At 39.6% G+C, this 23,421-nt stretch overlaps 1 protein-coding gene across 6 annotated transcripts in view; it reads left to right on the top strand.

Annotated features, from left to right (window-relative positions):
* The first annotated feature begins 4,761 nt into the window (after positions 1-4,761).
* LOC145448507 (uncharacterized) overlaps positions 4,762-23,421 on the top strand; it is an 80,802-nt gene continuing 62,142 nt past the window's right edge. For 3 of the 6 annotated variants that reach the window (XM_080326902.1, XM_080326904.1, XM_080326901.1), the window contains exons 1-11: positions 4,774-5,260; positions 5,871-5,969; positions 6,444-6,680; positions 7,174-7,309; positions 10,293-10,438; positions 17,365-17,418; positions 17,658-17,788; positions 17,868-17,955; positions 18,012-18,241; positions 18,303-18,417; positions 23,232-23,405. In XM_080326902.1, the coding sequence (XP_080183028.1) occupies positions 5,071-5,260; positions 5,871-5,969; positions 6,444-6,680; positions 7,174-7,309; positions 10,293-10,438; positions 17,365-17,418; positions 17,658-17,788; positions 17,868-17,955; positions 18,012-18,241; positions 18,303-18,417; positions 23,232-23,405 (1,600 nt within the window). In that variant the 5' untranslated portion in view covers positions 4,774-5,070. Of the gene's footprint in view, positions 5,261-5,870; positions 5,970-6,443; positions 6,681-7,173; positions 7,310-10,292; positions 10,439-13,167; positions 15,588-17,364; positions 17,419-17,657; positions 17,789-17,867; positions 17,956-18,011; positions 18,242-18,302; positions 18,418-23,231; positions 23,406-23,421 lie in introns of those variants that run through there. The other 3 variants (XM_080326906.1, XM_080326903.1, XM_080326905.1) reach the window with 3 other exon arrangements.

The raw sequence follows: 23,421 nt of genomic DNA, 5'->3' as shown, positions 1-23,421 counted from the left end.
TTAGGGACACCCCCGATTTAGTGCGCGCAAATATATATCACATTTCATAGCCTACCTAACACTATCAATCTGCTGGTAACCGGTTTCCGAGGCAGGCAGGCAGCAAAGGTACAGCTTATCGAAATAATTTTTAAGATTACCGGTGCATATATAATCGAAAGGAGCAGGCTAATATATTTTATCTATCAATATTTGGGTAGTAATGGTAGGGATTTGCGCTTTCCCGCACAGAAATATCGATAATGATATGGTAAGGAGGCAACTAGTGCAGTCAATATCACGGGAAGTAAGCATTATGAAACGAGCAACCTATTAGATAACGTCAAATCTGTAGATATGAATATGCTGACGATGATGCTGTCGAACTCGGTGTCTGGTTATCTTCGAAAAATTATTCTAAACTGGTCGACGCTTTGATCTCATAATTGAACATGTTTTGACGATAAAACAGCGTGTTTGGAATGCGCTCGATACGACTGATTTCCTTCGGAAGTTATCCTTGTCCAATGTTCATTGTAATTTCAATTCTGCACGTGTTTTTGCCAACATTCCCTTAGCTTCATACAAACCACACATAGCGCATCGGTTATCACCCAATCTGAAGCTTTTCAATCCACAGTGCTTATACCCGTTGATAAAAATAGTTTTGTGTAAGATAAATATTTAGTGCATGATACGTCTACGTGGCATATTTTCCTACTCGGAGTAATGTTTAAGTCGTTTTTTCTCAGTTAAAATAACTTTCTTACCAGACAACGAAAAGTCCCTGATTTTATCACTGATAGACGGGACTTAATCAGGATTTTGATGGATGGAATCCAATTTACAGAAACAGATTAATTGAGGGGCAAACATCACTTCGAAAAATGCTTCTATTGACAGATACTTTCAACTGAACTGAACTGAACTGTACTAGGTGGATCCAGTACGAGGGCTTACGTCGACACGGGATATTCGCGTGTCGTAATCACCACGGTTATTGTGATTGCTATGTCACTGGAGGGCTGTCTCTATGAGAATATTTTAACAAGAAAGCAAGTCACCTTTAATTCCAAGGTACAACGCAGCATAAGACAGTGTATTCGGTTTATGTGTACATTGTACAGTACAATGTATAATGTATATACAATATACAGTATACACAACACATACATTGTAGAACTTGACGTTGAAATGAGCCGGAACGTTTTGACATTCGCGCTCTATCATAAGCTACCGCAGGATGAATGATGACGAATGGTAATGAACCCCCATGGAAACAGCGTAAAAGCTATGCCATTGAATGGCTTGTGCATAATGGAATTTTAGAGGCCTGCTGCCCAATCTGACAGGTAGACTCCCTGACACAGTAGCAGAATTTTCCGCTTGCCTCACACAAAGAGAAGTGGTCACTGGTCATCATGCGTAACAGAGGAAGCAATGAAATTGATATTAATACTCATTATATATTCCTTGAAACTTGCGGGGAAATAAAACTGCAAAGAATAGAAACAGTGATGAATGTATCGTTGAATTCAGTTCGCCAATTAATGTAATTACTCCTACATCGGGCGATACAGAAACTTATTTTATGGATATTCAGTGATAGATACTGGTCACTAAGTATAAGGGCTCTTCAAAAATGACTTTTTTTCTCAAATCGCACTGGATACTTGATAAAATTGTTAGGTTACCTAATTTAAGCTTACACACCAAATTTGGTTCAATTCCAACCAGTAGCCGCATTGCTACGGAAGAAGAAAGTTTCTATTTATTATATAAAAACGAAGAACAAAAAATTTGAAAATTTTCTGTTCACCCCATGAAAGTTTTAGCTTGTCTATAGAAACGATGATCAGCAAATTTGGTTGAATTCCAACCAGTACAAGCGGAGTTATTGCCGTCGAAAAATTTGGATTTGAATAAAATAGTATTGATATAATTAAAGAATTGGTCACCGTAAATACTATTTTATTCATAATCCAAAGTTTTCGACGGCGATAACTCCGCTTCCACTGGTTGGAATTAAACCAAATTTGGTGAACATCGTTTCTATAGACAACCTAACACTTTCATGGGGTGAACGGAAAATTTTCAAATTTTTTGTTATTTATTTTTATATAATAGATAGAAACTTTCTTCTCCTGTAGCAATGCGGCTACTGGTTGGAATTGAACCAAATTTGGTGTGTAGGCTTAAATTAGGTAACCTAACAATTTTATCAAGTAGCCAGTGCGATTTGAGAGAAAAGTCATTTTTGAAGAGCCCTAAATAGTACATACATATTAAAGCTGTGATATAACGTCACAGTATGCATGATAGTCTCTGGGAGGGGATGTCTATTCGATAGCCATATATACTGTTATATATATGTACTGTAGGCCTACGTTGTAATATGTACAGTTACATGAAGTCTATTCGGTAGAAACTCCATACTCGAGATAAGACCACATAGGCCTACAACGAATTGATTATAAGATGCGGAAAATGCGTTAGGCCAGTATGGTAAAACCCACGGGAACTATAGGCTAAATACGAGCAAACTCTTTTGTCCTACTGTACGGAATTATATAAGTTACAGAACACCAAGCCTTTTTTTAATCTGAGGCACAGGAGCTATGTTGTGTCCTCCAGCATCACTGTTGACGAGTTGTATTCAGTAGAGATGACCTATATAGCTGCAGTATAGCATATCACTACCCGATTAGGCGAGCTGTGTTCTACTGCGATATCCACCGCGTCGTTTGCCAAATATTGGCCAAAGATTCATTGCTTGGTCTAACAAAGACTGAAATTCGAGATGAATGTTCACTAGTTGATTTCCCCCCCGGGTGACAGCACTTAACTGTCTGCTCATTTTTCAAAGACCAATTTTCACTCGCAACTTTGTCTTGCATTTACGCGCCATTTGACGGTGTTTGTGAACCGTGCTATGCATGCAGGCAAAATACAAGCTGTATCAGTGTTTGACTCGGTAACACGATTGATCTTGGCCGATCTTAGTTGATCTTGGATGCCTTTCACGATGAAGTGGTGCTTCAGCAAATCCCATGGAGTCGTCCGTTTCGAGCGAATTATTATTACTAACTCGTTTGTTGTATCTGTTGTAGGTAGATGAACGGCATTGTCTAATGTTTATTGATTCTTTTTGAACTAAAACACCGTTATTTGGACCTAAAGACATCCGTGCTGTCAGATTTGGAGCTTAATTGGACTTGTTTTGGTGCTTTCGTACTGCTTAACCGTCACATTGATGACGTCATATACACCGAAATGAAAGGGGAGTGCGAAATTGCGTAACTCTCAAGTACAACCGAATCAGTCACAGCTTCTGCGGTGTATTATGTGGTGTAACGACTAAAATATGACTCGAGGCATTCTTAGGTTTGACTCAATTTGGACTCGATGAGCGCAAGGCTCATCATTGTCAGCAGCAGAGCGATACAGCATCTATAAATAACGTTAACACCAGAGGTGGTCAGTAGCGAAGTACTTCTACTTTTTCGAAGTACTCATGTAGTTTTCCTCTACTTCTGGTACTTACTCAAGTAGATCTTATTTTCGCTACTTCTACTTCTACTTCATAATATTTTGTGATCTACTTACTTACTTTTCGCTATTTTCAGTTTGTCAAGTAGAAGTAGTTCAATCTTCCAATCAGGAAGATAGCCTGAGAAATTTCGGGGCTGTTTTCACGTATCAGTATCAACATTTAATTTTCATAAAAGTTGAGTAAAGCCAAGAATTTTCGTCGCGCTTTGCGCGCAGTGGATACGGAGTGACCGGTATGATTTCACGAAAGTACCGGTGAATATAATTTAGATGGCGGGTTGGCATGGTTTCGCTCACACCACATTGTCGCCCTTCGCCCACATCAAATAATTCATCACATTATATATGGCTCATAATAACGTTTGAAACTGATGTTTCGCAATCTAGCATTCACTTGTCATATCGTAATCTAGCATGTCCATGGCGTGTCCTAGTCTGGAAATTCGGACCCCGACTTTTTTTTAGTTTTAGAGCTGTTTTAGCATACCACCTTTGAAACTTTCTGGACTAAAGGCATGAAATACATGTTCCACTTTCAGAACTAGTATTTATATTTCACTTTTAATTCCCAGTATCATATACTTTGAGTTATAATTAATATCAGTTCTTTTGTCTGGATTACATACATGTTGAAGTATAAAAGCAAGTGTAGTAATGCCTTTAATTTTCGGAAATAAAGCTACGCAATATGACATTTTACGGTCCACCATATTTTTCATTAACCGCGCGAAGTGTTTACACCGTATCCTATATCACTTCTCCGTATTGTTCTTCGACTAAACTATGGGCCTTATAATATGGGGGATGGCGCCGTACCGTACTATTTTCAAAAACGTGCTGTTCGAGAAAAGGGAGGATTAGTATCGCATTTCCATATCAATACTATCATTTTCATCCCATGATGTGAACGAATGATTATGCTATCGAAAATTGGATACCTGCTGGTATGCATCAATATGAATCAAGCTCGTCACCTTTTGCATAGCTCAATTTGCACCTTTTTACAATCCATGTGAACGAATTAGGATTGTTTTCACAACTACTTACTTACTTGAGTACTTTTAAAGTCAGTAAATTCTACTTCTACTTCAAGTAGTTTTGGGTTGCTTATGGAAGAAGTACTTCTACTTGTACTTGAGTAGATTTTTTCGTCGCTCCTTCTACTTCTACTTTAGTAGCTTTCTTGACTACTTTGACCACCTCTGGTTAACACATGCTGTTGTAATTCGGCCACTATATCCTGAGTTGGTATGCGAGATGCTTGCGAGATTCACTATTAAAACTCTACCAAGTATAGACAGCTCGCATATCGTCTACTTGAGTATAGCATCAATGACTACTTTGATCACAGCGGGCAATTGAAATCAATAATTCACAAAATTTACAGGTCTTACGAAGTATTATAGTCAGTTCGACAGTAGCCGAACTTTACAAATTACATATGATGTATTCGAGATATCCGACGGGCAATGAGAACACAAGACGGATATACAAAGATATCTGAAAAACCCGCAATCGATCGTGATCAATCTTTCTAATATGAAGTTCCAAACAGTTGTCCGGTCTAATTTATTGGCTGGGTATTGTGTAAGACACACAATATGCTTACTTTTCGGAGTGCTGTTCGCCGAAATGCCTTTCGTCGCAGCGGCAAGATGGCAACAACCAAGAAAATATGTAGTGGAGTCAATATTGAAAAAACCAATTGAAAGATTTGCGACTGTCGCGCGTAAGTAAAGCATCATTTAACTTGATGGAGAGGATGTGATGATTCAAGATGCCAATATATGTCATGAGTAGGGTTGCATTTAAATTTTGAATAATTTAAATAAATTAACAATAATAAATAAATTAATAATAAATCATCGGTAATAAATTAACAATATGAAGTTATTGTTTCGCGTTAAAAATCAATTGGTAACAAACATGAATATTCAATTGTGATGTCACAGATGCTTTACATTGAAAATTGAAAATATAGGGTCAATATGGCTCCTTTGACGATAAAGGCTTCGTACCCGTGGTTTAAACGAATCAAAAATATCTTTGATCAAGACTACATCGTTATTCAGCGTAGTTACGGTTGGCGGTCATCATCATCATCAGAACATCCATTCTATTGCAATGATATAAACTCCGCGCTGTCTTTTCGAACGTCTTTACACAATTATGGCATAATTATACGACTATTACGGGGCCAGGACCTGAAATATGACGATACGATATATAAAATCTTTTCATCGGGTCACTGATGATACACGATTTTCATTAACCCCCGACCAATTTGGCAAGAGCGTTGAGAGAGGGCAATAATGTTCCTGCTTGTTTTTTCTATTCAGAGAATGAGAGTGTGGTTTCTCCGGTGATTTATTCACGAGACTCTTCACCAAATATAATCACGATCGAATGGCGGTTTCCTTATTCAGAGTCAATTGCCGGTAAGTGCAATATGTAGTGTATATCCGGCGACCGGAATAGCCTTATTTTCAGGTTAATTTAGTTGATGCTATTTCCCAACTATTCTTGGGACTCGATTTGACACTGACACACCGATGCATTTTACTCGCAAAAAGGAATGTAGCTATGCGCACTGCACATGTAGTATGAAGTATATAGTCTAATTTTGTATGTCATTCAGTCGGGTGTCGGTCACGAGCTACAGGATCTATTTCACAAACATTTTGCTTTAATTATGGAAACAGCGCTATCTGTGACAAAACAAATATGGCGAGGAAGAGCACAAAAGTCTTGAAATGCTAGATATTATTTCAAACATTCTCTCGAATCGTTTTCATCAGAAAATCGGGCCAGAATCGTATACCAAAATAAGCACGGCTAACGGTAACATATACTGGTGGTGTTGGTCAATACAAGCAGCGAACAATTTCTTTCTAATACAATTCTTGTCGCAGGGTATGTAGTACTCACGAAGCAAGTTGTCGGGAGGAAACGGAGGAGAAAAGGACGACGCACGAAAAAGCGACCAAACACTGGACGATTTCAAGTAACATTCACGCCAAATAACTTTGCAACATTCTCGAAATTAGTACCGGGAAAGAAGTATAAGTTCACTGTCAAACCTATACGCGAACGGTCGGCGAATATACTCGAAGCGCACCATCACCCCATCTCGGCGAAGTTCAGAACAAGTACGTCACGTCGGCATTAATTCGTTAACGCAATGTGATGCTTTCCATGTCAGTACGATACTCTCAAGCCAAGCCTCACACGCTATTTACGGGCGGATGGTGATGTCGTGATAGCAGCATTCTTTATTTTAAACATCCATTACTAAATTTATCTATTCCACGCTTTATCCGTATATCCGATGTATCACTTGCTTTTTCATGCTGGTTAATAGTTAAGGTATATCACTTCTACCTGGGATTCTTTACTATTCTAGAATTATTTATCAGTATCAGTTTAGCAGTTGGTCATCATGTATGGCTCTTTAGGAGCTCCAATGGAAAATATAGGGCCAGCATGGCTCTTATGATGAAAAAGGTTCCCCACCCTTGTCTTATAGGAATCGCGCAATCATAACTGTCAATATGTATTATTTTTTGCATAAGCTATATACCATATCGGCGACTATACTACAATGCGTTTGAGAAAGTGAATTTGAACTTATTTCGTATGCAGGGTTACGCGCACCGTACGCATTACAAATTCTGCAAAAACCAAACACATCGTCAGTACTTTATATATGGAAAAAGACAAGTCACCCGGTGGATTCATTTCGTATTGTTTTAAAACGAGTGAACGGAAATCGCACTAGGTAAGAATCGGTATGAAACATTCAGCGCAGTAAATCAGTCACTAGATGCATTCTCTTCAAGTCATAAATAAACATATAATAACATCACCATAGATCAGAATGTGATATTTTTGCATATTCGCATACTTGCGCATAGAAATTATGGATTCTTATGATAGCATACATTCATATTTCATAATATAATTCAATTTTCATCATCTTGGAAGATTTTCCCTGGTCCTGCGAGCAGCAGCGCAAATGCACAACACCAGAATCAGTCAAATAATTATTGATTGAAAATGAAACGGTTTGGTGCTTAATCGGTCCGGTGCGCCACAACCAAAATTTAGTATCACAATTCCGTTGACTATAAATGAGTTGAATTATCGCATTCCCTTACTTGCTGGCTAGAACGAACTCAACGAGAGAGGCCGCACCAGAAGGTTATATATTGTGAATTCTACGTTCAAGTTCAAACACAATTCAATCAAACACGATCGATTACTATCTTATTTGAGTCATGCAAGGAGGAATAGATTCTCGGTCTCGGGAATACGTGGGTAACGTGGCATAGACAGCACGATACCGTGCATCTTACTCTGTCACACTAGTGTTTTGTTTTGCGTGAAAGTACGGCTTTCGCCTGTTATATACTGCTCTGCTAGACTTAATTGAGGAAAGGCGTCTGGCAGCGAGAAGCGAAATCGTACATAGTCGCTGATTTATGTTTCATGAGCATCGGTCTGTTAGAGTTAGCTCTTGAAAGTGTTCTGTGCGAGATAAGGCCGTGAATATCGTAGGCCCCGTGTCGAACCAGCCAATTTTAAATAAATGAGCTTTCTAGTGATGCCAGAGGTCGAAGCGCAGAGGAAATATTGTCGTGTACGAACGGCATCTGTACATGAGGAAATCGTCATCTGTCGATAGATTTGTAATTTGTATAATTCTCGGTACTCGTTTTGTCATACAGCCCGAATGTATATGTGTACGGCGTTTTTAATATCAGTGCAAGTAATATGAATATACAATTCTTCTCCGTTATAAATGCGAAAGCAGCAGTCAAATGATGACCAGAACCTATACCTTAGAATTATACCGCGGTATAAATCAAACACACCACTTTAATTCAAATGATGCTTGACAAACTAGAACAAGTGCAAATGTAATACGGGTGAATGTAGGGCGTTGCGCATACGGACGTTGGAATGTATGCGGGTATAGGCAGTATAGGCACATAGCATTAATACCAGGGATATATAGAAGTTCTATATATCCTTGATTAATATAGGCTACCAATCTTCCTCGAAGTAACCAAAAGGACTGCACTTGCGATCAGAGGTGGTCACTGGTCAGTAACGAAGTACTTCTACTTTTTCGAAGTACTCAAGTAGTTTTCCTCTACTTCAAGTAGATCTTTTTTCGCTACATCTACTTCTACTTCGTCATATTTTGTGAACCACTTACTTACTTTTCGCTATTTTCAGTTTGTCAAGTAGAAGTATTTTAATCCCCCAATAAAAAAGATAGCCGAAGAAATTTCGGGGCTGCTTTCACGTAGTGCCAACATTTTATTTGCATAAAAGTCATGTAATACCCAAAATTTTCGGCGCGCTTCGCGCACAGTAGATATGGAGTGACATCTATGTTTTAACGAAAGTATTACTGAATATATGTAGATACCGGGTTGCGTGGTTCCGTTCACACAGCATCGTCGCCTATGTCAAATATTTCATCACGGTAGATATGGCCCCCATAACATTTGAAACTACCGCTTCGCAATCTAGCCTATCTACCTATCATACCTAGCAGCCCATGTCGTGTCCTAATCTGGAGAAGTGGACTTTGACTTTTTTTTTTAACGATGGAGCTGTTTTAGCAGACCGCCGTTGAAACTTTCTGGACAAAAGACATCAAATATATTTTTCGAATTTTATAAGTAGTATTTGTATTTTTCTTTCAATTGCGAGTATTATACGTTGAGTTCTATTTATAGTTTCAGTTCTTTTGTCTGGAGAACATATATGTTGAAGTATAAAAGCAAGTGTAGAAATGCCCTATATTTTCCGAAAACATAGGTATACACAATATGGCATTTTTACGAACTGCCATATTTTTAATTAACGTATACTAATCGCCCAAAGTGTTAAAACCGTATCCGACACAACTTCTCTGTATTGCTCTTCGACTGAAATAGAGCCCTTATAATATGGAGGAGGGCGCCATGCCATGATATTCTCTAAATGGGGTGTTCGAGTAAACAAAGGATTAGTATCGCATTTCCATATCAATACTATCATTTACATCCCATGTTATGGGCGACTGCTTATTCAGTCAAAATTCGACACCTCCTCGGATTCATCAATATGAATCAAGCTCACTACCCTTCCGCATAACTGCATTTGCAGGTTTTGACAACCCAGCGAACGAACTACGATCGTTTTCACAACTACTTACTTACTTGAGTAGATTTAAAGTCAGTCAATTCTACTTCTACTTCAAGTAGTTTTAGGCTGCTTATCTAAGAAGTACTTATACTCGTACTTGAGTAGATTTTTTCGTCGCTACTTCTACTTCTACTTGAGTAGCTTTCTTGACTACTTTGACCACCTCTGCTTGCGATTACAGAGAAAGAAAAACGCCGATTAGTAATGATTGGCTTGTTTTGGTTCTAATTTGAAACACACAAATAAGGAATGCTGTTCAGTGCTCAGTTGCTAACGAGTCGGGTGAAATATTCGATCGACACCACGAGAGCGGGGTTTCTGAATTCTGAAGTAGGTTCTCTACCGCTTTTAAGGTGTGAATACACAATTTTAACACTAAGAATGTATGACAGAAAATTCTGCAATCGAAACTAAATACTCAATTCATACCGTCCCTTCCTTAGAATACGAGCGTCCGGGAGAAATAGATTTCCTGATCTGAAAGTGATATCCCCAGCGTCTATTTAATTTTCCACTCACGTAGCTTGAAAACTTATCAATTTCATTTTCCTCGTTTACAGCGTTCAAAATTGGACCATCCCATCCGACAATTTAGAACTTCTTGTTAATAATCTATCACCTGCAGGAAAGGTTTACAGCACTGTGAGTTTGCAAGCAATCAAGGGGAAGTACTCAAGCAAAACTACTTCCAAGTCATTCATTTTAGGTAAGCAAAAATATATTTTCTGGTAATAAATTCTATGATATGTAGAAGCACTTGAATTTAGAACTTTTATCGGTAATTGGGACTTCGGTTTGTCTTCTTTAGAAGTATCATCGATGAGTGTTTTTGGTAAAAGCGGTTACACATTTTTGATATCGCATATATATTATTACTGATATTTCATAATGCACGTTCGTTAGTCGCTCCTATGCAGTTCTGTTTAAAAGTACGCTTTATTTTAAATGCAACACCACCTATTCCCCATCCACAGTTTTTTTTACTGTATACAGAAATAAAGTATTAATAATGGTAGTAATTATTAATAGTAGTATAGGCTGCAGTATAGTACTTGATACAGTGATAATACAGTGTGGATAAGAATATTCTTCAAAGCCTTATCCTCTGGTTACGTCCATAGAAAATCATCATGTTTTGAGTTATTCATAATAAGTGATGGACATCCATATGCTGAAACATTTGTAGATGCTGTGGGGTTTTAATATTGGCAGTTGTTTGTAAATCCACGAGAAGGCAATAAATCGACTTCATGCTCATCATCAGCATGCAGCTCGGAGGTGCCCTCTTGCGGGGTATTTAAAAGGTCTAAGTCCGCTAAGGAGCGATCTAGAGTCGAGAATTCGATATGAGTATAGATAACTAAGGTAAACCGGTTTACCTTAGTTATCTATAATATGAGTCAGTAAATTATTCGCTCACCAACCCTATAATTCTTGGTTTTGGTGAATGATATGCATTAGCACACTGATATTAATGCCTCTGTAGGTAATGTGACCATGACATGCCGCCCTATTTCTTGTCGCATTCTTTTTCTATACTATCTTCTTTACTTTCATTCAGTGTGCATGCCTCCTCTTTACATCGCCTAGGCCAAGGTGGGTGTCAGATTCCATAGACTACTCCTTGTCGCTTCGACATCTTCCTGTCTTTTCATTGTATCGCATTTTTTGTGGTGTATTGAACTGATAAAATTGCTAATAAACCAATGATGATGATGATTTAAGTAAGTTTTGGATTCGCATTTATCTAGGATTGCCATACGTCCGGAATTTCCCGGACCTGTCCGGAATTTCACTGTAAAAATTGCGTTCGGGAGGAAATTCTCAAACATGCCTAAATGTCCGGAATTTTGAAGGCTTGAAGATGGCTATAATTTTTCCGTAAATTAACATAAATGATATTATTTTTAAGCAGATATATGCTGTCTGGATTTTTCTTCGCGCTGCGCGCGATTTAGTACTACGCATATTAATATTAATGTGGGGACCATGCACCACCCTCGCAAAAAATGGAATCAAAAATAAATAAAAATAACTATCATTTACTGAAATAAGTCTTGCAATCGCAATTATAAGATATCGGTAAATTCCTGGAGTTGGTTAAGGCCGTTTGGATGCTTTAGTTTAGTCAAATACAGTCGTTCGGAACCTGGGGAGTCATTTGCCTTTATTCTGGGGATCGCGAAGATGTTGGACGTCATCAGCTTCCAAAATCGGCCGTGAGTAAGTCTGGGCAAGGTGACTTTTTTAATGATCAACCTATCACGTTTTGAGCTGGATTACGGAAGATTTTCAAATTGGAAATAAGTTCGTGGCCATAAAAGGTTGGAAACCACCGGATGTGCAACCTAATGGTGTATTTTATGGTAATATATGGAAGAACCAATATTATTGACAGAATTCATCCAATTGAATAGTATATTCATATTGAAATGAGCCCGAATATTTTCGGCTGACACTCGTCAGGGGTAAACGTCAGCAACTAGTAGAGAATTCAATAAAACAGCGGATATCAACAATCGTAACACAAAATATGACGTCACCAGCACGAAATGTCGAATACGAGAGCGTTCAATGTACTATTTTTAGATGATACACGAATTCATTCACAAATTTTAACAAGCAGATGCATATAGTAAGCCCACAAGAAGTTGCATCGATTACTCTATGGTGGGCCCAAGATTAGTGCTTTTTTGGCGGAAGGGGCTAAAAAAATGTTGTTTTGGACCTGGTTATAGCTTACAACATACAACCAGATAACCGCACCAACATAGCAGTAAAGCAGGGCTGTCAAACACACAACCGGCGGACCAGATAACGTCCGCCATCCAGGCGATTTCAACCAACCCGTGATGAAATCTGTTGCAGACCCAAGCAATAAGCAGCGCTCACATTAGAGATGGCCTGAATGTAAATAATTCTATAATGTGACATTGATGTGACGATCCATTGAAGAATCGTCACCACCGGGTTAATTAGCGTGAAATTGAATTTCCGCGAATTTGCTAATAATTCACAATTCCAAATCCTACCTATCATTCAGATGATAATGGAAACCTAACACACGCTACGAACACAAACATTGTTTGGGTTTAAAACGAGTCGCTTATATACATAATAATATGCTCCCATGCTTGAATAGTTGGCACGAAATATGGTACTATCAGTGGATTATCTTGTGTGAATTCGTGATTTAATGTTTCGCGTTGGCTATAAGCTTAGGATAGTAGCAATATAACACAGCGCCATTGCTTGCGTTTGTAGTCTACAGTACTGTACAGCGACCCATGCATTTGACACAATAATTGCAATATATACCTGGTGCCACACCTGGTATTTGCCTCAAAATAATAATAAAGTAGCTACAATCAAAGTATCGAGAGGACTCTTAACTAGTTACACCGAAAAGCTGTTATAAAACCGTACGAATTATTGTGTATTTAGAAATGTTGATATATTTATTATGAACGCCGCAATGTCTCAATCAATGAAATTGAGACTCTGATTTAGCAGAAAATATATCGACGTCATTCGGACGACTTGCGATAAGAGAGTTGAAACTCGCACCTGATGCCGGCCGGTGTCGATTTCGTACGAACCATGGGAATTCTGAGAGATTTCCCCTTTCTCATACGGTTATTGTCTCACGATAATCTGAGGCGATGCATAGGACGATGTGTTCACGGCGTTCAGAGATTGACGTAGAGCGTACGCTATTTAGCCCGATTTTGGCACGAGCTTAAGCAGAGAATTATAAAAATAAAATAGGTGCAGTGGGGAGCGTGAGAGATTACTTATGATGTAAAGTTCAATATAAGGACACGCCGGGCTTATTCAGATCGTGGCTTTGGCAGGTTGACTTAACGGCGCGCAAGTAATTATTCTAGAAAGCACTTTTCCAACTAGTTATAGAGGAATTGGAGCATGTAATATCGACAGGTTTTCGTTAATGTGAGGAGTCCCAAACTCTATTAGACTGTGTTTAGCCTTTAGTCTGATGTGATTGCAGAAATGAAATGCAGCGTCCTCACTTGGTGCAGAGGGTGCGGCAATAACATTTCAAACGATTTTTGTCTTATCAAAAATCTACTTCGAATTCGGCAACGACGTGGTAAGAATCTGGAATGTCATAAGAGCCGCTAAGTATCTGTCTGGCAGTCTTGCTCGAAGTTAAGGGTCTTTGAAGTGGAAAGATGTAACGTGCATCCAGTTTCGCCGTCATAGACGCTTGATAAATGATATAACTTTGAATTATTGAACCTATTTATGGACGGTAGATGTGGGCAGTATAGCAGTTCACGGTGTACGGATCTCGTTTACCGGATAGTTTTGCTTTCCTGCATACTAAGGCCAATGTAAGACAAGAGAGCAAGGTTGAATACCATGGAAATATTGGTGTTATGTAGAAGGTGCGCGACGGCCGACGGTTCTAGTGTTCGACGATTGTTATCGAATATGCCGAGTTTACCCTGCATGTAGGCCTAATTGTGTTGGAACAACCTCTAAATTTCCACTGAAGAACAGACATTATCTCTCTATATTTAAGACGTGAATTGTCTTTCCACCGTAACAGATTGACAAGATCTGGTTAACCAACTATACAGAAAGTGTTTGAAGGTCATTGTGGTATCTGGCGAACGCTTGTAAAAGCAACCATTTTGGGCTTAAATGAAGCTTTACATTAACAAACATGAGTCATGAGTAAATATGACAGAATCCATCCGCGAGTTCCTGTTGTTTTAACAGGAAGTGTGTAATGTGATTAGAATTGTTAGAATGTAATTAGGAATGCACATACAGTTTAGACGTAGCCTACACGGGATAGTATCGTATCATGGAGCAAAAACCATAGCTTGAGTCGGTATTTTTGGTTCAAGATTTTCGCAACGTGGTCGGCCAGCTAACTTTCGTCAGTTTTATTCGTCTCGGCCCTACGTATTGAAGCAATCAGGGAAACTATACGTACCGATTAATTGAATTACTTGGCAAAGGATCTCGTACGCTACCTATATACCCCAAGATCACATATGACGCTTATAGGCTTGAGCATATAAGGTACATAGAGCACCGGGCCCGAACTATTTTAGTCGACGGCGCCCGTTGAAAACTTGTTCACACTCGCGGCGACCTACTGAATTCAGAATTTCGTAAATTTTAAGATATTCCTCTAGTCAAAATAAAATTACAGAATCCTGTTAGCTCAAAATGCTCGATAGTGTTGATATTTAACACATATTAATCCGCAGCATAATATTTGATCTTGCAATAATCATCTTGTAATTTATTGCGGCATTTCGACTTGATTACTGTCACTGCAGAAACAACAGTTTCGGGTATACGTATGATGTTAGAAAAAAACATTGCAGAGATAAGATAACTCGGTAAAATGACTCTGAAGGTATAGTATCTTCTACATACGTGTGTATTTGTTACAAGTCAATCATCCATTATGTCATTTTGAGGTTATATATTGATTGATTGAAGAATACCCAACGACTTCGACTTGGTCGTTCATTGACTCATGATTGTGTGAATTTATACATTCCAGTATGCAATGTAGGAGAACCGTTAATAACGCAACAAATTTCAATACTCACACGGCCCCCAAGTCTAGGGGCGCGTGTCTCAAACCACTGATGTAGTGTAGAGAGCATACGGTGAATTTTCGAAGCACAATAATTTCACTTCAGATCCCTATTTGCGCTTGTATTTTTGTTAACAGAAATATTGCGATGCAGTTAGGCTGAAAACTTCGTGTGAAATGACGAAACCAAAGTTTTGGTGCTGGATTATTTCTATCATTGGAACCCTAGCAAGCGCGGATGTTGTAGTTAATGAAGAAGCTTTCGATATTGGTAATGCCATTATTGCGAGTGAATGTAACTCATCTTTCGTTATACCTTTGCAGAGTAGGCAGTCACAACTTTGCAGTTTGCACTCACATATAAGGGAGTAATTGAAAATATACTTTTATATTTCGCAGTCGACCCATACCCGCCACCGCAGCGCCATGGCCTGTCGAATGGCTTTGCATGATTTTTTACAAATCGAACCTGGCCTTCTTCAAGTCGTCTACGAGTTTCATCAGTCAAGTCAAGTGTACTCAGTCCATCGTTATTCAGTATATTCACGTCTGGAGCATTGCTTGACGAAAACGAATATTCCTAAACCCTAAATCACGTGATCGTTCCCTGCTTAACGTTGATGTGTTGCTGTTGCTGAATGATTTTTATCCACTCAAGTGTGGACTTGAATGATATATCACGGATTTCGATTTTTCTGAAATATTCACTTAATAATACATATGTCTCGCGAACTGACTCAAGCAACTAACCCATACGTATGTGTGTAAACAAAAACATAGGGGTGACCAACCTTATTGACCAAGAGTCACATACGGTTTTCCAATCCATTGCGTTGGCCGTTTGAGTATTGATCACCTTTTTAGTCGTCCGATATGAGTGAGTCGGTTTAGTTAACGGTGAGCGTAAGACTTATCTATCTACGCACCGATGTCACTAACATTGATGTCATGAAAAATCAGTCTGCATTTATATTCTAGCCGTGCGAGGCGGGAAATATTTTTAATTCGGGTGAAAATATTGGTTCCATACTATTACCGAGAATGCTATTACCGAGAATGGACATTGCTGAGAACGGACATTACCGAGACTGGACATTACCGAGAATGGCCAATGCCAAGATTCTAGCTTAATGTAGCGGACGTTGTCGAGAAATTTATACATGAGAATCGATACAGAATGTGGCAACGCCGTGATGCACACACGCGATCTGTTCATATGCATAACATGCATGCATTGCATATATTGCATTATCGGTAATGTCCATTCTGGGTGGTGTCCATTCTCGGTAATGTCAATTCTCGGTATTGTCCTTCTCGGTAATAGCATTCTAGGTATTGACCGGACACCCAAAATATTGGTAAATATTGTGGGTCGCATTTGCACCGCGGTACTCAGATTGCAAAACGAGAGGAGTATTCGGCACCTGATTGTCGTATAAATATCAAAGGTGTCGGCGAACACGCGTCGATCATTTTGGGCCAACGTTTCATAGCCGACGATTCTTCTGGGACATTCTGGCCGAGATTTTATATATATTGGAGTGTCCTGTCTCGGAGATGCCTGACGACAAAATGCCGGTCCGCGGACTGCGTTCAACTAGACTGAAGCATCCCAACGGCATCAGAAGATACCGATAATATCACGTTCTCTTATAATTGCGAACACAGTTAAGACAGGACTTCGGCTATAGCTGTTACTAATAGAGGCTGCTGATCGACTGAGAATCCAATCAACGAGACTGCCTTCTCTAGTGATCTGTAAAGATTTCCATCGATGATACGAACAATTCAGGATAGTTCGAGCGGAATTTGTTTAGGGAGGGTTTCGTGCAAGTTCTCCCATCGCGAAACACCACCAAGCGCATACAATAACTCAAAGAGAATGTTGCTTTGATTTTGATGGTCATGGTCAGTCTTAGGTATATGGTAAAAGCAAGACGTATATCGCAGTTAGATAACTTCATTGAAAATTTTCTCCATTTTGAATTCATTAACTCGTCATCTAACAAATATAATAAACCGTGAGACAACAATTTTGTGCATTTCAGAGCCACTGTACGCGCGGGACTCAGCATCTTGGGAAGCTGCGCCATATACACCAGGTGTGATGCGTTTTATCTACTCAATTTCTCAATCCCATCGTGACGTTTCAAGCTCATCGTAGCATTGCCACGAGTCATAACTATATCTCTTACAACAAGATGCATTGCGTCGAACGAATTGGATAGGATTAACAGATCAACCGTTGACCGACTAGTCTCGATTGGTCCACGCGAACCAATGGAATCAGAGAATTTTCCCATGACGATTAGAGATAAGATCTGCTGATGTTTACTTTCAGAGAAAATTTCTAGTCCATTGGATGTCATTTTCGTCCTCGACGGATCACACTTGATCAATGCGACTGTCTTCGATCAAGAAAAATGCATTTTCAAGAATTTAACGACACATTTTGATGTCGGTTATGACAAGGTATATTTACGGAAGGGGCTCATCACCCATGCCTGGCATGAAATAGAATTTGTAAACACAATATTTTGGTTGCGCATAGGTACGAATTGGAGCAATACAGTACTCTCGCAGGACAAGGACTGAGTTCGACCTGAGGGCTCATAAAACTCAACGAGAGGTAACGCAAGGTACGCTACCTGACACTTTAGTCGCGTTCCCATGTTGCATGGAACTTGTCATTCAGGCCTGAACTTGATACGTCAACGGGGTGGGGCCGCCCATACTGGCCGTGCGTTAAGCTACGTACGCCAGCAGTCATTCGGGGCCGCAAAAGGAGGGCGTGACAATGTCATAAAAGTCGTAATTGTCTCCCTTAACGCACCGTCGTCTGACTCTGCGAAAGCCCCCGCGCAAAAATTGGCGATGCAGGAATACACTGTGGTCATGTCGCTTGGTACGGGAAATATCTCTACGGTAAGCAGTCGTGTGACTGTTTTCAATGTATCAATGTAACATATACGTGGCAAATTTACAGGATGAACTTATTGAAATCGCTGGCGATTCAAGAAATTCGTTCTACGCCCCAAGAGTGGAAGATCTTTGTTCCTTGTGGCCTAAACTAAATCAACGACTTGTCGAAATAATAGCAGGTAACGTACAGCTTCTGTTGGGAATTTGTCGAGGGAAAGTAGTTTCCTGGTCGATTTGTTACTTTCATAAAGAGTTATACGTATATATTACTTACATTACTTGGATATATATGTGAAATATAACGTCGGCATCGTAAATTCGAAATATATCCTACAGTTGTAACCATAAGTAATTCAATACTCCAAGTCTCCAAAGCGTCCGGTTCAAAGCGTCCGTTCCAAAGCGTCCGGTGTTCGTAATTTGTTGGCATTGCGAATTTTTGGACAAGAGATGGTATGTTCCGTAGAGTGCACACTAAATACTGTACTTCAATATCCAGTAATGAGTCATGGCAATATTTCATTAGCGGAATCATACAAAGTATGTTAAACAGGAGTGTTTAGTTCACTTCTGAATTTCAAACACCCATTCCACATGCCTGATTTTACCTTTGCTATAATTAGGGAGGTCATTTACGATCTCATAAAATAAAACGGAGAAAAAGAATATAGGCGAATTGATATATCGTTAAAGCATTTGAGCACTGACCTGGGAAACCGCAACACTGCTTCAAACGCATTTAAGTATAGTTGCACACTCATTGGATATTGCGGAAAATCGATTTTATCTTTAATGTTATCTACTTATTTCGAGCCTGGCTAATACGATACGCCCGTTGGTCCGGTACGTGTCAACAAATTGTAAGGATACAAGGCACATCGCCGCACGTGCACGTTCGCTTTGCGTTAATTTCTTTGGGTCTCAAGAATTTTCTTGAAACTTGCTGGAGATCTGTTTATTTAAGTTGCGCTCACAATGTGTAACAAACCGTGCAGTGTCGTTTTGAGGACGCGTTTCGTTGAAATTGTGGACATTTCTCAGACGTCATTCTTATGCTCCAAGAAAGCCGATTTGGTAATCAAACGACTATTTCCAAAATATCCAGCTTAGCACACGTAAAGTGTGAAACTTGATACCATCTTGCTCACGCCGAAAGATTTACTTGACTTGAGACACTTTTCTACTTGGGTCCGGAATATGCATTGTAGGTTTTTATCGCGATAGTGCGGAAACCATTATCCCATCGATGGCCTTATCATGCCATATTGTAGATTTGCAAATATATATCACGAGAATATGACCCCTGTACGGGTGATATTTGATAACCGCAAATTCACTTCATAGCGAAAGATAGACTGAAAGCAAATACTTCTATCTGATCTGATTTTGAGTAGTTACTTTGAACATTTCAGCAGTAACAGTTTACATATGTGGTTTTGTCTAGAATAAAGTAGGTTTTGGATATGCGCTTGCATCACTTTTACGAGCAATCTGGAGATTTATGCATGTGGTGCAATACCCCGCTACAGTATAAATTGCACGTCTGTAATTTGGATCAGTGTATTTTTTGATGCGTTTCGATTAATTCTCTTATTTTTTACATTAATGAAGTCTAGTAAGGACCAGGTTACAACGAGGGCCTTACTTCTGTAAACTCGTCTACTACTACCTGCTGAGGTACGGTACTTATTATCCCACCGTCACAAATGCACTTCACTCGTATACTTGTTCTCTGATCACACATTTCCGAGTGTACATGGCGATATCTATTTAGAAATTAAGTTATAAGGCACTTTGGGTCATATTACATCAATTAATCATTGTAGTGATAGTACTATATATATGCAATTATGCATACGGTAATTTGTGACGAGACATTAGCGAAGTCGTGTGACATAGCCAAACTTTCGCATTATAGGCACACCATTCAATCACGAGTCCATTTCGAGCATTTAGCTAAGTACTTTGCGAACAGAGTTGGCGAAATTTGAGCTGACAAGCGACGGATGATCAGCTGCATTTGCAAAATATGATTACGTAATGAACTGTCGTGTGGAAATAGTATCAACATCATTTCGGAAGGCGGTTGTTATTTCACACACTTCACGCTTAATGACTTCACATTTGCGTCTAGTTAGCGCTACATTGCGGTTCTTTGAGTGACATTTTAAGACCGCTGCGTGTAAATACCAGTGCTTGAAAATCGATGTCAAGATATCGGCGTGTAACCGCCGGCTTTTTGCGGCTGAGACATTAGCCCAAAAAGCTTTGCTCAAGTGAATCCTTTATAGTTCAATACGGTTTCCTCGGGTCTACTTTACGCGGTCACCGTAACCCACATTCACGAGTAATACGATATAGGTTTGCTTTATTGCTTAGAAGTACCTGGATTAGGCGGAGGTGACTGTACTTTTCCAAAATATTCCGGATCCAATTATTTTTGTGTGACTCATTCGTATGAAATATCCGCTGCGCTGTTATTATCGTATATTTTGTTGACGTAGTCTAATCATATCATGTAGTATACGCAGCTTATGGCGCTATATTTGAGTCGTTTCTTTTATAATTTATATCGATGAATACGCATGGAACATGCACAGCACACGTACAATGCACATTAGGGTTGTCCAAAACATTGTACATTGAAGCAGTCGCACAAGCACGACAAGCAGTCTAAACATAATTGTAGCGAGTGATATGCACTCGTTGGGAGATCGCCGCTATTGCGATTGTTGACCGATCTTAGTCATCATTAATGGTCAGTGCGTAATATTAATTACTGGACAAGTGCCAGAACAAATCCGATTGATCTACGCACCTCCACTCGCACTAAAACTAAAAATGAAATCTCTCAAGAGAGACGCGCAAGCCAAGCGGCAGAGCACAAAAATATATACAGTGGAACCTGCGAGCACATGATAAATTAACCCAAACTTTCATGGCTAAGGATACTATCAATGTAAACCCAGATTTATTGAGTTAAATTGAGAATTCATGGTGGATTAGTTTACAATACAATACAATCGGTGGTTCCATTATAAGCCCAAGACACACAACGTACATTGTAAAATGCGGCACACAGTGCACAATACGATGCAATGAACATTGAACAGAGAGGAGGATGTCGAAACGACTCAAGTACGGTCTCTCAATCTAACATCCGCCTAAGGTCCTATGTAACAATGCTCGATCTTGATATTTCTTCGTTCTTTAGATGCTTTTCCTTGCGTTGTGTCATTCGCTTTTCATTTGTTCTTCACTGGATCATGCCCTGGTCTTTTTTTCGCAAAGGTATCGGCAATTCGTTGTCACAGTCGTAACCAGGAGTAAAAGGCGCTCTTGACCCGTAACATATTGTAAATTAGATCGTGGCTTCTGAATAGTATATTCATATTGAAATGAACCCGAATATTTTCGGCTGACACTTGTCAGGGGTAATCTTGGCTTCTGTTTTGGACGGTCCTTCAAGATACATCGGCGACGTCGGGCGATTATCACAATATTGTACTATTCAAACCTTGATGTAGCATCACCGATGCTTATCGGACGTATACATCGTCTGTTGCCGCTGAGTTCGCGCCCTTTCTTGATTGTGGTGAGTGGCCGACCTTTTGGCTGCGTGTTTAAAAGTGCTTAAAAGGAATGTAACTTGTGCTTGAAACGATCGCGGTCATTTGGCGGGTGGATACGGGGTCGTAATGTTAACATCGTCTCACCATATCTTATCGCAATTTCTTTCATCGGTGGTAAACACGAAAAGGTTGCGGAAAACTTGTAAAAGTTGTAGGCCATGTACGTACGAACAACCTTGTCAATCAGCGCATTTTCTTATTGCGTGAGTCATAACAGGGCGGCGATTTGATTCCCGATTCGAAGGACCCGATACGCAGCTTTCGAGAATACATCACAATATTACAATGCGTAATGCGCATTGGTGTCATTCAAACAATAGCAGACACACGAAAGCGCATGTGTATTGTGCAATTGTGCATTGTAGGCCTATGCATTTGTAAAATATAAATACGTTTGATTTCAATCAACGAAGGTTGGAGGATATATGAAATAACAAAACATATTCAATGTGACCCGGTTGATACACTGGATGAAGCAAACACAGTCAAAATGAATACAGCGATTGTGCGTCGATTGATTTCGAGATCGAGCTTGACGTGGCTTCTGACTGCTTGATAAATCGAAAGCGTTGTGGTCAATTCCAATGTTGGAGAACGCCCGTTGCCGACAATTTGACTTGATACTCATACTTACACATTCCTCCTACATATTGCCGGCTCAAATAATTGAAGGCCAAATCTGCAATAGCATGTACCCATGATCTACTGATCGATATTAATAAGTAATTAGAGCTATAGTAGGACATGGGGTACCTATTGCTTTTCACAGCACGGTTTTAACCGTCTTGACCGGTATAGTTTAGGATTTGTGCGTTTGACACAGAGTACATCACGTGAACGACATTTTCCAGTGGGAGCTGGGAGAGATGTGGAGCTTGACTCCGCGTAGTAGCCTAACTATTAGGCTATATCGTTATTGGTTAATCTAGCCGTATTTAAACACCCGATGCTTCCTTACCAGAAATGGGGAAAACCGCTAGTAGAGAAGTTAGTTACCACGAACCAACTTGAGTACATAGGTGTCAAAGTAGTCATTATTGATACTCATGCCGATACTCACTAGCGATTTCCGAATAGACCTAGTTTTGCCTAAAAAATGAAATATTTAAGTAGAAGCGGAAGTAGCATAAAACATACCACTGGTGTAACTGCTGTAAGTAGCGTGCGTAGGCAAAACCTACTGAACTACTCCGAAGAGTTCAAGTATTTATTACTGTCCAGTGTCCACCTCTGCTGGAATTGCGCCAGCCGGAACATCCCCGCCCCGTGTTAAAAAATTTGCACCATATCGAAGGCGCCATATCAAATTGCCTAAGGTATGGACAGGACACTTTCCACTGGACGAATGTAATTCAATTTAGAAATGCATACTGTTCGACCGGAACCCCCGCACGGATTGAATATCGAGGTCCACTCCCGAAGCTCAGTGTCTCTGACGTGGAAGCGGCCGAAAGGCTTGATAACATCATACCTCGTCCAATACGGAAACGTAGGTTCACCCGACAACGACACGAGAAAACTCGAAATAAAAGCGGGTATTTATGGACCGAT

The sequence above is a fragment of the Botryllus schlosseri genome, chromosome 10, assembly GCF_051294905.1.
Source record: "Botryllus schlosseri isolate E-star chromosome 10, Bs_hap1, whole genome shotgun sequence".
In the NCBI taxonomy this organism is placed as follows: domain Eukaryota; kingdom Metazoa; phylum Chordata; class Ascidiacea; order Stolidobranchia; family Styelidae; genus Botryllus; species Botryllus schlosseri.
The sequence above is the reverse complement of the archived record's forward strand: the minus strand, read 5'-3'. Positions and strand labels throughout refer to the sequence as shown.